Below are 16,282 nucleotides of genomic sequence, written 5' to 3'. Positions count from 1 at the left end.
CACCATGGTCCTGTCCAGTGAAATTGTGATGCGAGACTTGTTTTCAATATCAGATCTTCAAAAAATGTAAAAACAAACAGGCAAATAATTTTGCTGATATATTTTATTTGCCCTACTATTATCAAAATATTTCAATATATAATCAGTATTTTCAGAATTACTAATGACATGTTTTATTTTCTTTTTTTCCTACTAAGTCTTCAGAATCCTGTGTCACTTTATACTGGTAGCACATCTCATTTCAGACTTGCCATGTGTCAAGTGCTCAGTTGCCGTGTATGGCTGGTGGTTACCATAAGGGACACAGCAGCTCTAGGTGATCTCTGTAGCAAAGAAAATACATTACAAGATTCTAAGAATCTTGTAGCACAAGACTTTTAGAATTGTAAGTTTGTGTTAAATTCATCTTGTACTATATTTTGATGACTTGCTGGATTTTGGGTTGTCTGAAATTGCCACTTCCATTGCTCCCAGGTAAAAAGAGTTTACTGTAACTTCTCAGAATTTTGGGGGATTCCTTCATGGCTCAGACGGTAGAGAGTCTGCCTGCAACATGGAAGACCTGAGTTCGATCCCTGGGTTGGGAAGATCCCCTGGAGAAGAAAATGGCTACCCACTCTAGTATTCTTGCCTGGAAAATCCCATGGACGGAGGAGCCTGGCAGGCAAAGTCCATAGGGTTGCAAAGAGTCGGACACGACTGAGCGATGTCACTTTCACTTTTTTCACTTTCAGAATTTGTTATTTGCCTCCAACCCTCATCTCCTCTTCTCCCCACCAAAATTTCTCAGAAGTATGTACTATTAAAATTGTAGAGATCTTTAATGACTGAATTTACTCATAGACAAAATAGTCAACAGTGTCAAGGAGGAAATTCCCAAGAATTGGTTTTGAGAGTACTCTAGGAGGATGGTCCAGGCAGTGCAGTAATATATTATCTCTATAATATGCTTTTTCCTACAGAGATGGCAAGATTTATTATCACCTTAAAAATTATAGTTATGCCATCTACTGAAAGATTTTACCTTAAAGAGCATGAACCGTGGGTAGCTGTGTCCTCATCTGAATTTTTGAGATCTGAATATGTATTCACTCATACATACAAACTGTGGTTCCATCTCATTGCTTCCAGTGAATTCTAGATCTAGACTCAGGGTTTTTTTTTTTTGCTGTGTCACTCAACTTGTTCCCCCATCAGGTATCGAACCTACAGAGTCCTAACCACTGGACCACCAGGGATTCCCCTAGACTCACTTTTCGATATGAAAAATCTCTTATCTATATTATAATGTATTTTTCTTTTACATACATATTCATTTATATTTTTTATTTTGCTAGAATATTCTTAGGTTTAGCTAGTAGTAGTTATATTGCATCTTATTAGCTTGCAGGTTACAGTCCATCAGTGGGTCATGAAATTAGTGTACTGTATCCTAACCTACATTTTTTTTTTTCATTGCAGTGTTGTGTTATTTTCTGGTGTACAGCAAAGTGATTCAGTTTATATATATATATATTTTTTTTTTTTTTTTTTTTCATATTCCTTCTCATTAGGTTTGTTTGTTTCTGTGTGTTTTTGGCCTCACTGTGGCCTTTGGGATCTTAGTTTCCCCATCTAGGGATTGAACCCATGCCTACTGCAGTGGGAGCATGGCGTCCTCACCATTGGACGCCAGGGAATTCCCTCCATTAGGGTTTATTTTAAGATATTGAATATGTTAGCTCCCTGTGCTATACAGTAGGACCTTGTTTTTTATGTTTTTGTATATAGTAGTTTGTATCTGTTAATGACAAACTCCTAATTTATTCCTCTCCCACCCTCTTTCTCCTTTGGTTACCTTTAGTTTGTTCTCTGTGTTTGTCAGTATGTTTCTGTTTTGTAAATAAGTTCATTTGTACCATATTTTAGACTCCACATATGAGGTATATCCTATTTTATTTGTCTTTCTCTTTCTGACTTACTTTGTTTAGGATACGTATCTCTAGGTCCATCCATATTGCTGCAGATGGCATTATTTCATTCTTTATGGCTGAGTAGTATTCCACTATATAAATACCTCATCTTTATCCATTCATCTGTCAATAGATACTTAGGTTGTTTTCATGTCTTAGCTATTATAAATAGTGCTGCCATGAACATGTATCTTTTCAAATTATAGTTTTGTCAAAGTATATGTCCAGGAGTGGGATGGCTGGTGCATATGGTAATTCGATTTTTAGTTTCTTGAGGAAACTTCAGATTATTCTACATAGTGCCTGCACCATTTACATTCCCACCAACCGTTTAAGAGTGTTTCCTTTTCTCCATACCCTTTGCAGCATTTATTTGTACCCTTTTTAATGATGACCATTCTGAGCGGTGTGAGGTGGTACCTCATTGTAGTTTTGTTTTGCATTTCTCTAATAATTAGTGGTGTTGAGCATCTTTTCACATGTCTGTTATCTTCTTTGGAGAAATAGCCATTTGGATCTTCTGCCCAGTTTTTGATTGGGTTTTTTGTTTGTTTGTTTTTATGTTGAGCTGTATGAGCTGTTTATATTTTGGAAGTGAGTCTGTTGTCAGTCACATCATTTGCAAATGTTTTCTCACAGTTGGTAGATTGTCTTCATTTTTGTTGATGGTTTTCTTTGTTGTTCAAAAGCTTGTAAATTTGATTAGGTTCCATTTGTTTAGTTTTGCTTTTGTTTGTTTTCTGTTCCTACTTTGGTAAGAGTTTATATCATGAATGGATGTTAAATTTTATCAAATGCTTCTTATGCTTCTGTTGAGATGATCATATGGTTTTGTCTTTTGTTGATGGGGTGTATCACATTAATTGTCCTTTTTTTTTGGCTGTAGCATGTGGGATCTTAGTTTCCCTACCAGAGATCAAACCTGTGCCCCCTGCGGTGAAAGCAGAGTCTTAACCACTGGACTGCCAGGGAAAGTCCCTCACATTGATTGATTTGCATGTGCTGAGCCATCCTTGTGACCCTGGGATGAATCCAACTGGATTATAGTATATAGTCTTTTTTATGTGTTGTTAGATTCGACTTGCTAATATTTTGTTAAAATTTTTTACATCAAAGATAATATTTTTCTTTATAATGAGTGTCTTTGGTTTTGGTATGGGATGATGACTTCTTAAAATGACTTTGGGACTGTTCCCTCCCCTTAAGAGTTTGAGAAGGATCAGTGTAAGTTTCTCTTTGTATGCTTGATGGAATTCCCCAGTGAAGCCATCTGGTCTTGGACCTTTGTTTGCAGGGAGTATTTTTTATTACAGATTCTGTTTCATTTCTAGTGCTCCATCTGTTCAAATTATCTATTTCTTCTTGATTCAATTTTGGTGGACTGTATGTTCTTGAAACTCATCCATTTCTTGTAGATTGGTGGAGAAACTTTATTGGCATATAGTTGTTCACAGTATTCTCTTATGGATTTCTGTATTTCTGTGTTATTGGTTGTTATTTCTCCTCTTTCATTTCTTATTTTATTTGTAATGCCTGGCCAGAGATTTGTCGATTTTTGTTTACCTCTTCAGAGAAACTGTTCTTGCTAACCAACATTTTTATAACATAATGAAATAGGAAATAACAGTGTATTGCACATTATAAGGGTTAAGTACTGTTCTGTACATTTTTTTAGATTTTTAATAAGGTGCATACACATATTAATATATTGGAGAAGGAAATGGCAACACACTCCAGTATTCTTGCCTGGAGAATCCCATGGACAGAGGAACCTAGCAGGCTACAGTTCATGGGGTCGCAAGAGTCAGACACGACTTCCCAACTAACCCATCATATATTAATATATATTGCTGGATACTGAATCCAGGTATGAAATGTATTTCTCAGTGTAAGATACATTCAGAAATTGAAAAACAGTTGTATAACTAGTTAAAGTTTACATTTTCTTGATGTAGATTTTTCTCTTTTAGTAAACAAATATACTGAATTGTCGTTATAAAGTTCCTCAGTATAGGGCAGGGTTCATTAGACGCAGGAGTAGATTAGATTGCATTATTCAGGGAATTGAGTTTCTGATATCCCCAAACACACAGCTCACCTGCTTTTCCATCTGTGAGCCCTGAGGTGTTCATTGTTTAGCTGCGTCCCTGAAAGAGAGCGTCTGTGATGGGTGACTATGGAATTGGATGGCCTGGAATTCACATCTGGCTCTGCTCCCCTCCAAATATATAATCTTAACTTCTCTCAGCCTCACTTTCCTCATCTCTAAATAAATGTGCTGGTGGCTTGATAGGGAACTGATGGGGATTAAATAAGACCGTGATTATAAAATGATAGGTAACAGTACCTGGCAGCTGGACAGACTCAATAAATGGATTTTTAGGATTTGCAATTTGTAAAAGTCTAAAAGATTTCTGATATAAAAGGCACCTAAATATCCTTCAACAGATGAATGGGTAAGTAAGATGTAGTACATACATATGCTGGGATCCTACTTAGCCATAAAAAAGAATGAAATAGTATTCAACATGGAGGGATCTACTAAGGGAAGTAAGACAGAGAAAGATAAATACTATGTGATACCACTTACATGTAGTCTAAAATATGATACAAATGAATTATTTGCAAAACAGAAACAGACTCACAGATATAGAGAACAAATTTAAGGTTACCAAAGGAGAAAGGGGTGAGGGACTAATAAATTAGGAATTTGGGATTAACTGATACAAACTAGTATATGTATAGTAAACAATAAAGACCTACCATATACCACAGGGAGCTATCTATATTTAATATCTTATATATGTATAATTGAATCACTTTCCTCTATACCTGAAACATTGTAAATCAACTATACTTCAATAAAAAAAATAATTAAAGGAAAAAAAAAGACTTCTGAAATTGTGCCCTTCTGCTTTGGTTACTTTATATCATTATTAAGATAAGTAGTGTTTTTACTAATTCTTCAGTATTATTTCCTTTACTTAATGTTTGTTAAATTAGTATCATTATCTGTGTTTTTAATAGGTTATTGAGGACACCAAAGAGAAAAGAACCATCATCCATCAAGCGATTAAATCTCTGTTTCCAGGATTAGAGACAAAAACAGAAGACAGAGAGGGGAAGAAATATATAGTAGCCTATCATGCCGCTGGAAAAAAGGCTCTGGCAAGTAAGTGGGCTTGTGACCTGGCGTTTCTTCTGCTTCCTCATTCTCCCTGCCTGTTCACACTCATGGGTCATTTTGCAGTTGTTCAGAGAAGGATGTTGACCATATCATTCCTTCAAAGAAGGTGAACAGTCTTTCAGATGCTAGAGCAATCCTGCATCTGAAATCACAATCACAATCACACAATCGTGTGTCTGGTAAAGGGGGCAGTAGGTCTTACCTGTGAGTACGGATTTACTGTAATGACAGTGGTGCCAGAGAGAGAGTCTTATGTAATTTAATATGTTCCCTGAAGAGCAGGGCAGGCCGAGTGGTAATTCAAGAAGAAGACAGAAGAATATTGCTCATTCTGTCCTCTTAATGGAGGTAAGAAAGCTTTCAGATGAACACAAACTGCTTGTCACCTCTCCCAGTGGCATATTCTGCAAAGTCCCTGTATTGACAGTGCCGCTGCTTTCCACCCGAGAGTACCTTGTTGACTACACATAAAAAACATGGAATATATAGAAAACCATCCCTTCACCCAAGCCCATGTTTCACTGAGTAGCATTCTTCTGAAGTGGGTGTGTTGTCTGTGAATCCTGTTTCTTTATGTTCTATGTTCTACAGCCATGAAAATAACTATTGGCATATAACCTTAAGAAATATTGGGTGATAATTTTTCTTCTTTTATCTGTCAGATCAGTAGATAAAATTTTTATGAAAACTACAAAAGGAAAAATTGTTTGCTCACCTCCTCCCCTACCATTGATGATGCCTGTTAGTGAAGAGTTACTTCTAGATATATTTGTTGGAGTAAAACTCCACAATTGTTATATAACAGAGGACTGTTCAAACCATCAGTGCTTTGTCAGTATTCTCTTGGGATAATGCTGTGAGTGGATGAAGCCTTAATTGTCTGTAACTGTGGTTCTAGTGAAAGGAGAGGATGTGAGAAAAATGGGAGCAGAAATAAGAGTTAGCGGTGCCTGAGAAAATCATGTCGTCGAGTCAGTAGATCTGGATAGTGATATAGAAGTGAGAACCCTTGAGCAGTGGGGAGGAGAAAGTGGCGGTTGGAGGTCACTTTCTCACCAGAAAGGGCAGTGAGAGGATGTGTTCTGGGACTGCTTGAGGGCATGAGTTGTTAATCACTTCTCAGTTCAGAGGCTCATGGCTTGAGTGCCATATGTTTCTTTGATGTCTGAGTGACAGTATAAAATGTTACCTTGACAGCTGCTCTGCAGCCAGGGTTGTCCAGGAGAATTAAGCCCAGTGGGGAGTGACATGAGTGACTGTGTTTTTTCCATTCTCCCACAAGTGGCATGTAGCTGGTAACTTATCTAGCAGTGGAGGAGAGAAGGTGAATTCCTACATAGATGATTTGCTGCATTCGGTCTTAATTCTCTCCAGGAACCCAGGTTGAGAAGGGCTGCTGCGGAGATGTTCCTTGGAGAGAGGCAGTCCTCATCGGTCAGCCACCTATTTGCAAAGGCAGGAGGAAGAGGCAGGGTCTTGTTCTGACAACTGTGGTCCTGAGGAAGCAGATTGGAAAAGGAGAAGCATGTGTTTCTCAGACTGGTTGCTTCTTGGAAATGGTTGCTCCTTCTTGGAGGCAGCCAAGTTTTGTCATCTTGGTATTTGCAGGCCACAGTGGCCGGCAGTTTGCCCCTCAAGTGAGTGGTGCCGGATCTCTGGTGTTCTGTGTTTACCCTCCTTTTCTGTGCTTACGCCACGCCATACCTTCCCTTTTTTTGCCCCCCCCCCCCAATAAAAAATTTCCTTAAGGTTTTCCAAATGAGGTACTGAGCTGTGTGACATGAACCACCCCTTTCCCTTCTCATGTCTTCAATAAAATATTAATTTCTCACTATAAAAAAGAAGCATGAGGGCAGATCCAGTTGAATCAGTGTGTGGACAAAGATCTGGCCCTTTTGGGCTTGAGGGGCTGTGGCATTTATTCAGAGATGGACGAGAGGCTTGCTCTCTGCGTGTTCTCTGCCACCTCCTCAGAGGCCCGACTGGCACTGGAGAGCCCGTGAGCATCTCCAGGTCTGGCCCCACCTGCGAGCTGGGGGCCACCTCAAGTAAGCAACTCTGGGAACCTAGGGAGAGCTGGTGTCTGGAGATGGAAGTTCTTGCCTATACAGACAAAACCCAGAAACAGTGACAGCTCATCCTCCTAGGGCACCTCGCCTGGCGTTTGAACAGATTAGCTTTTAAAGCCTCATTGCCAAGCTAAGTTGGAATGTTTTGAGCTCCCTTACTACCAAACCAAACCCTGACGTAAGTTGTTATTGGTGGGTCATGCACCATGTAGCAGGTTTGCAACATTCTTAACCTTAGATAGAGCCACACAGCCTAAAATACAGGTGTGATAGACTCTAAATCATGATGGCCAAACACAAATTATTGATACCAGCTCTTTTAACCCTAATGCTATTTGGTGTGTTAATCCAACCTGGTAGACAGGGCACATTGATTTATCTACCAAAGCATACTTATGGTATTTTTCTGAAAATACTGTATAATTATCATAGACCATGTACTCAGGTAAATTAACTTATATTTTGAGATAAACAGTGGACATCTCCAAAAAACTTTTTAAAGACTTAAGTTAAAAAAAATTTGTTTTTCACCATATACTATGTAGAGATAATCTATTTTGTGTGAAATTAATGGTTTCCAGAGGGCATACCTGTATCTAGGAATCTGCAGAGACTAAGGAGGAAGAGCCAGACAGATAAAAAGTTCATTTTCTGGGAGAGACTGGTGTTATGGAATGCAAAGGAAGAGGGGATTTCAGTGATGGAGTGGTTGACCATGGAAAATATTACAGACAGGTCCAACAAGATAAGAACTCTGAAACACGTCCACCAGTTTTTAGGATCTTGGGGATCATTGGTGTCTTTTCCAGAGCAGTTTTAGTGGAGTGATTGGAAACCAGTTCACACAGTAGGTTAGGATGGAAGATAATAAATCCACCATAAAGAGAAGTACAAAGAAAAGGAACATGCTTAAGGAGGGGAGACATAGGTTTGACTAGAATGCAAGAGCCCTGAGCATACTGATATATTGAAGGGGAAGAGCTGATGGAGAGGGAGCTAGGTGATGGTGGCTGGAGCAGGACACCAGAGTAAGCTGCAGGGTGGGTGTGCGGGGGTGCAGCAGGGGAAATTGTCTTGAATGAGAAGGAAAGAATGTTCTGCATGCTACCCATCCTGTCCTCTTTCTTGAGCTACAAATATTTTTCCTTCTTTATTCCTGTGGATCTCTGCTCAATACATGAATCTTCCTGAATGTAGTTTTCTTTTTTTATCTGGATTCTGTTTCTCCTCTCCCTGGGGCTGCAGTATCAGACCATCAGAAGGTTGCTTCCTAGCCTGAGAATTCGTTGCTTTCGCATTTTAAATCAGCGTGTCTCAAAAATGTGTGAAAGTTATTTCAAATTCACTTAAACTGCTATCTAACATTCCACAGATTTGAAGTCTTATAAAGTCAAACAAATCACCCAAAGGAAGTTGAGACTCACTGATTTTCCATTATTCAAAACATTTCCAGCTAATCAATACATATGCTTATTAACAGTTTGTGTACTGAGTGCACTTGGAAAAAAAATCCTTGTATGTTATTTACAGAGGAGATAATGGAATGCATGCTCACTGCTTGGATTTGCTAATAAGATGCATGTTTGTGAGCCAAACTCATATCGGTTGTCATGGTTTCTCGTCAGGTGTAACAGCACTTAGTGTTTTAGTCTTGTGGTTTCATTTGTTTCTTGTGACTAAGTGTACCAAATGGGTAGTTAGAGGAAAATGTAGCTTACACTTCATCAGCTTTTATCACAAATATTTCTTTAACTTTTTATTATGGACGTTTTCAAACATGCAGACAAGTAAAGGAAGTAGTATATTGAGCCCCTGGGTACCCATCAACCATCTTCAGTATTATTAACATTTTGTTGTTGAATCTGTTCCTCCCACTTTTTTTCCCTTGTTGAGATGTTTTTAAAGAAAATCGTATGTAGTACTTCATTCCACACGTAAATACTTCAGCATGTATCTGATAGAAAAGGACTAAAGCCCTAAACCATTATCACCTCCCAACAAAATCAGTAATAATTTCTTAATATCTCATACCCAGTGCATGTTCACTTTTTCCCTGATTGTCTCAGAAATGCCTTTTGCATACAGAGGACCCATTTAAATCATGATACAGACAAGGTCAGAACATTGCATTTGACGGATGTCTCTTCAACCTCTTTTTAAATCTATTGGTTTGAAAAGTGTTTTCCATAATTTTTGCATTTTTTAAAAATAAATCAGTGCAGGAAATTCATGAACACAGAAAAACACAATACAAAACAGTCATCACTTGCAGCCTCAACAACCAAAAGATAATTACGAATAGTGTTCTGGTACACGTCCTCCCATGTTTAAGAAAACAGATCTCTGAATGGGGAGGCATTTTGCATCCAGTCTCACACCTTTTGCTATGTCCTGTGGGCACAGACTGCAGCTTTGAGGATCAATGAACAGGCCACTGTGAGGGCATTGAGACAGGGAGGCTTGAACCTGTCGGTGAGTTTTCTGCTTGTTCACTGTTTGCCTCTGCGACATTCCATTGTTAATGTCTGAATCGCTGTCAACCCACCACATAACGACCAGATGCTGTAGGAGTTCCTCGGTAGCAACTTCCCATGCGATCATTTGCATGTTCACTTCTAAAGCACTTTAATGTTATTATAAATTAAATACTGCTCTCTTGTGCTCTTTATGCTGTGCATTTGGACAGAGGTCAGAACTGCAGCAGGTAAGAGCGGTTGGCGTTTCATGTAGGTAAAATGAAATGCCAATGATTTTTGTCACAAGTACTAAGTATAGACAACTTTGCTTAAATGGAGGGAGCTGGAAGGAAAACCAAAAATAGTATCCCTGTTCACAATTTCCTGAGGATGAGTTGTAAGGAATTCACACCAAGAACCAAAGAAATACTTGCAGTGCTTTTTCTGTAATACTTTAAGCATACATGCTGTGGCAGTTTTCCAAATGACTTATTGGTCAGGTTGTTCTATACATTGTAGCTTACATAATTAACCTGTCAAGCAATGCTTTTTGCCTTGGCAAAGGCAGGTGTATAAGTAACTTTAGTACCAGAAGTTTCTTGTGTCTCTAAAGATGAAGAATTCATGAGTTCATGATAAAGGGTTATTTTAGGCACAGAGAAAAAGGAACATTTCTAAAAGACAAAGACTTTTCTAGGGATTGTGTAAAATATTTTTTCACAGTCTGTTTCTTTCAACGAGTTACAGAAATGAAGTGAGTTAAATGCATTGTCAATAGCAGCTGCATCTCTGTGTCACATGAGACTCATGGACATTCTTGTACAACATCTGGGAAGTGCAGTTGTGGCTTACACATTTTTCCCAAAGTGTTGGTTTTTCAGAACACCTTTCAGCAATGAAGTCTAAATCTTAATGTTGTTTGAATAGATGTTTCTAGTAGCATAATTTAAATGTTTAAAAGAACGGCTATAAAGTCAGATTCTCCAAAGTCTTGAAATGTTTGTCAGTTTCTGAAAAGTTGAACAGTTGAAGTAGCAATGGCTCAGACTTTTAATTTTTAAAGTCTCCTCTTGCCCGAAGATGGACAATTAGGTATTGAATGCCAGCTGCTCTCTCTGTCTGGAGACCTTTGTAAATGACCTAGTGTTACCTAAACTTCTGTGACAGAAGTGGCCATTGGAAAGTCTCACCATGTCACCGAGCCGGCTTTTTGTAGGAACACCTAACTGGCAAGACAAGCAAGGTTTATGGGTTCCTTCATGACTGCTGGCGTCCCCCGGTCTGCTTACGTTCTGGAGAGCCTGTTGATCCCCTTTCAGACATCTATTTATCAACTAGACCAGAGGACGGATGGTTGAACTCCTCTGTGTTTCTCTATGTGAAGATTGCTCATTAGGTTTAATCACTTGTCATATGACCTGTACTTCTCGCTTTTGATTTCAAATAGAGACAGATAAGTATGCAATCAGAGAGTTTAATAATGCCTGTGGTCCACACAGCTATAACCATTTGACCTGTGTTTCTTGTCAGTCTGGATCTGATTTCTCACTCAAGGATTCTCTAGCAAAAATGATCTTGTAGAGTTTCATGAGAAAACCTCAGCTAACGTTTATTATGGTGTACATAACATTTAACTTTTTTTTTTTTTTTTTTTTTTAAGATCCAAGGAAACATTCTTGGCCAAAATCTAGGGGAAGTTACTGTCACTTTGTACTGTACAAGGAAAACAAAGACACCATGGATGCTATTAATCTGTTGTCCAAATATTTAAGGTTAGTATCTTGTTCTTGTGCCTATGAAAATCAAAACACGGAAACATTTTTTCTTCTTTCCATGCTGATGAAAAGGGAATGGGAAAATAGGCAGACAGATAGCAAATGTACCTCCCAGTTCCAGGCTTTTTTATTGTTTTGGCTGTGCATTGTGGGATCCTAGTTTCCCAACCAGGGTTTGAAACTGGGCCACAGCAGTGAAAGTCCTGAGTCCTAACCACTGGACTGCCAGGGAATTCCCAATTTTAGTTTTTGTAAACAATAGTTGAATTAATTTTTTTTACCCTCCTTGCATAAGGTCAGTGATTCAAAATGACAATTCTCTAAGTAAATGGTTACATATAGTAGAGAGTTACTAGTCCATCTGGTTACAGTAAAAATTAAGTGGACTTCCTTGCTGATCCAGTGGTTAAGAATCCGCCTGCCATTGTAGGGGACGCAGGTTTGATCCCTGGTCCAGGAAGATCCCACATACCAGAGCAACTAAGCCCCTGCACCTCAGCCTCAACTACTGAGCCGGTGCTCTAGAGCCCAGGAGCTGCAACTCCTGAGCCCGAGTGCTGCTGCTACTGAAGCCCAGCTCCCTAGAGCCCCTGCTCTGCGGTAAGAGAAGCCACCGCAAGCAGAAGCCTGCACACCACCGCTAGAAAGGAGCCCCTGCTCGCAGCACCTAGAGAGTGTGCACCTGCAGCAGTGAAGACCCAGCACAGCCAAAAATAAATATTTAGGGGAAAAAAAGAAAAGTTAACTGTCTCCCCTGAAAACTCATAACTTTGATGTGGTTGCAGAGGTCTGCTGCTACATCTGAGTTCTGAACTCCTAGAGATCAACTGGATTAGAAACCTGAGACCAGTCAGATTTTCTCATAGGAATGCAAACATCATAGAATTTGGGTCTCTGAGGATGGGCCAGGTTGCCGTTTTATTTTCAGAAATGGATTCAGGTACCAGAGCAAATCTGTACACAATGGAAATGTACTTTCTGATATGTATTTAACCTGGTTTAAACATAGTCCATACTGTGTTAGTTTGCTCTGACTGCCTTAACAAGATACTGTGAAGTCAGTAGCTTAGTAACAGCCGTTCGTTTTGCTAAGTTGTGATGGCTAGATGCCCAAGCTGAGGGTGCTGGCAGGTTTGGTTGTTGGCTGAGGCCTCTCCGTGGCTTGCAGGTGGCCCCTCCTCTGTGCCCTCCCATGGTGTTGCCTCTGAGCGTGTGTGTCCCAGAGTCCAGGTTTCCTCCTCTTATACTAGGACACAAGTCTAATTGAATGAGGGCCTCGTTTTAACTTAATAACCTCTTTTATGGCTCTGGCTCCAAATCCTGTTGGGTTCGGAGCTACCGGGAGTCAGCCTCAACAGAGAAATTTTAGGGGAACACAGTTCATCCCATAGGACACAGTACCTAATAAAGCAGCATTTTATTTACTGCTAGCTTTCTCTCTTGCCTTGTCTGTCCCTGAACCCTGGGGAGAAGACAATTCCAATGAGAGGGGAAACGGTTGGGAAGGGAACTCCTCTGAGATCTGGATTGCTCAGAGTTCAAAAATCCTTCCTGTTTCTCTCCTATTCATGTGGAGCAGTTTTTATTAAATTCTTCTTAGTTATCTAGCTTACTTGTATCTTCATATTAAAACTATTCTGTTCCTTGTTGTAGCATTTGGCTTTATACAAAGAAATAGCATGTATTTATGGAAAATTCATATAACTATTAACTTTTGGAAATTGAAAATGTGAGATTTTTGAAGCGATGCATGATGCATCTAGGATGGATAGGTCTTTACCTTCAGTTATGTAATTATGTGAATCGCATGAAATCAGCAGGAAGCGCATTACTTCCTTTTCTGACACATTCCAAGTCACATGGAGATAAGGAGGGAGTTGTCCAGGCATCATTTAGTTTCTTAGCTTTTAAGAAACACTAATTTATGTTTTCCTGGATGTATTTTTAAACAAAGTTTCTCCTGACTTTTCTTTTACTCTGTTATTATTTTAAGTATATTCACTTTAAATCTTGAATCATGAGAAGCGTGGTTTCCTAACGGCGTGCGACTCTGTGTGGTTTTGTTTTTGTCTCGTCAGAGTCAAGCCAAATATATTCTCCTACATGGGCACCAAAGATAAAAGGGCCGTAACCGTTCAGGAGATCGCTGTTCTCAAGTAAGTAGGGGTACGTACTGGGGTTCGTCCTGTGAAAATCCTAGCACTGTATTTCCAAGTTTGAGGGTTTGCTTTGTGGGGTTTACCTCTTCCATCTTTAGATAGTGCCTCTGTCTATTCAAAAAACTGCTTTTCTATTTGTTTCTTTTCTTCTTTCTTATCTGCATTCCCCAATGTTTTCGCAGCAAGCTGGTATTGTTTACGTCATTTTTAAAGGATTTGTGTGGTAGAACCAAGAGAATATGTGCTTCTTTATCTTTTGTCTCTCTCATTGATTGATTGTTAAATATAAGTTATTTAAAATTTAATTACAAAACAGTGAATGAGCTCTTTTGTTATACACTGAAGATCTGCAGAGAAAAAAGGTGGTCTTTGCTTTTGAAGTAATTATAATGGAGCAGACAGGTAAATCAGAACTTACACAGTGATATAAATGCTAAAATAGAGGTGTGTTTGGGGTGTTAGGGTAGACCTGATAACAAAGTATGGCTCTCATTGTGGGGGGCAGGCCAGGGAGGCTTTCACAGAAAATGGGATGCTCGAGGGTTTTTTCTTTGTTTAGTTTGGCTGTGCCTCTCAGCTTGTGAGATCCCAGCTCCCCAACCAGGGACCAAACCCAAGCCCTCAGCGGTGGAAATGTAGGGTCTAACCACTGGACCACCAGGGAATTCCCTGGATGCTCGAGTTTTAATCCAGACTAGGCTTCTCTGCCTCTTCACTGCTGACACTTTGGGCTGGATAATCCCTTGTTGATGGGGCCATACTGTGAACTCTAGGACGTTCAGCAGCAGCCCTGGTCTCTCTCTACCACAGGATTTCAATAACTTCCCCATTCGTGTCAGCACTGTGACAGACAAAAATGTCTCCAGACCTTGCTAAATGTTTCTCGAAGAGCAGAATAGCCCTGGTTGAGAATCACTGGTCTAGATTCTAGAAGGACAGGTGGCCAGACAGACTCAGGTGTCCATCCTCGATTCTGGAAAGCTGGGTGGTCGGACAGGCTCAGGTGTTCATGCTTACACACCCGTGAGGTGAGGGATGGTGGGAGGGAGGCGTAACGGGGCAGGGGGAAATGGGGGTTGCAAATGGTTGTTGTCATGAGTTCAGTGATGGTTTCACAGGCTTATTCACGTGTTAAAACTTGTACATTTTGTATATGTACAGTTTATTGTTGTTGTTCAGTCATCCAGTCCTGTCCGACTCTTTGTGACCACATGGACTGCAGCACCCCAGGCCTCCCTGTCCCTCACCATCTCCTGAAGTATTCTCTAGTTCATGTCCATTGCATCAGTGATGCCATTCAGCCATCTCCTCCTCTGATGCCCTCTTCTCCTTCTGCCCTCAGTCTTTCCCAGCATCAGGGACTTTTCTAATGAGTCGGCTGTTCTCATGATGACCAGAATACTGGAGCTTCAGCTTCAGCATCAGTCCTTCCTATGAGTTTTCAGGGTTGATTTCCTTTAGGATTGACTGGTTTGATCTCCTTGCTGTCCAAGGGATTTTCAGGAGTATTCTCCAGCACCGCAGTTTGAAGGCATCAGTTCTTTGGTGTTCTGCCTTTACTGTCCAACTCTCACAACCATACGTGACCCCTGGGAAGACCGAAACCTTGTCTGTACGGACCTTTGTCAGCAGAGCAGTGTGTCTGCTTTTCAACACACTATCTAGGTTTGTCATCGCTTTTCTGCCAAGAAGCAGTAGCCTTCTAATTTCATGGCTGCAGTCACCATCCACAGATTTTAGAGCCTAAGAAGAGGAAATCGGTCACTTTCACTTCCGCCCTTTCCCGTTCTATTTGCTATGAAGTGATGGGGCCAGATGCCATGATCTTACTTTTTTTAATATTTAGTTTTAAGCCGGCTCTTTCGCTCTCCTCCTTCACCCTCAGCAAGAGGCTCTTTATTTCCTTTTGCTTTCTACCATTAGAGTGGTATCATCCTCATATCTGAGGTTGTTGACGTTTCTCCTGCCTGTGTTGTTTCCAGCTTGTAACTCATACAGTCCGGCATTTTAGTTTACCAACTTGTTAATTCTAAAGTCATCTATGCTTGCTCTCCCCACTTTAAAATAAAGGCATATATGTGCTTGTAATTCCCCTGTCTTTTCATAAGGAAGTTGAGGTGGCACCTCCTTTTCGCCCCAGAGTCCCCTGCCATCTGGCTCCCTTCCCACCTTCTGATTCATTTGAGATAGCATCAGGATTTAGTTCCCAACTGCATCCTAATGCATTTTCCAGCCCTTCTCTTCCTTGACCTTGGACCCAGGGCACGAGGTCGTGGTAAAGGCATAAAGGCGGGTCGAGAACCTCTGCTGTCTACGATACGACTTCTCTAGCAGTGGTGTGCGTGGTGCCGTGTCTAGGGCAGAGCGGGAGGTGACGCCTGAAGATGCTGGCACTCCCACCTGTTGCCCTGGTCTCTTTGTTCCTGAGACACGTGGAATGTGGGGTCATCTGCTGCGAGTGAAGGGGATGGGAGTGGGAAAGAGAACTTGAAAAGACTGGGAAGATTTGAAATAGCCTCTGTGGGTGATGGGCTGGTCAGCAGCTCCTGAGAACAGGGGACTGGCAGGCTCGAGGGGTCAGCCTTCCCCATACTCTGGATATGGGGCATAGAAGGTTCTTGCCTTCTCTTTGGTGTCTGAAATATCTTTATAGTCAAATCCTGTGCTTTCCAGCCAGCTGGCTC

General features: G+C 40.5%; 1 protein-coding gene across 1 annotated transcript in view; it reads left to right on the top strand.

Annotated features, from left to right (window-relative positions):
- Positions 1–16,282, top strand: part of PUS7 (pseudouridine synthase 7) — a 51,410-nt gene that overhangs the window by 11,724 nt on the left and 23,404 nt on the right. The window contains exons 5-7 of the mRNA XM_065938712.1: positions 4,980–5,124; positions 11,325–11,436; positions 13,518–13,595. Coding sequence (XP_065794784.1) covers positions 4,980–5,124; positions 11,325–11,436; positions 13,518–13,595 — 335 coding nt within the window. The remainder of the gene's footprint in view (positions 1–4,979; positions 5,125–11,324; positions 11,437–13,517; positions 13,596–16,282) is intronic.

Source organism: Muntiacus reevesi, chromosome 6 (assembly GCF_963930625.1).
Source record: "Muntiacus reevesi chromosome 6, mMunRee1.1, whole genome shotgun sequence".
NCBI classification, from domain to species: domain Eukaryota; kingdom Metazoa; phylum Chordata; class Mammalia; order Artiodactyla; family Cervidae; genus Muntiacus; species Muntiacus reevesi.
The sequence above is the reverse complement of the archived record's forward strand: the minus strand, read 5'-3'. Positions and strand labels throughout refer to the sequence as shown.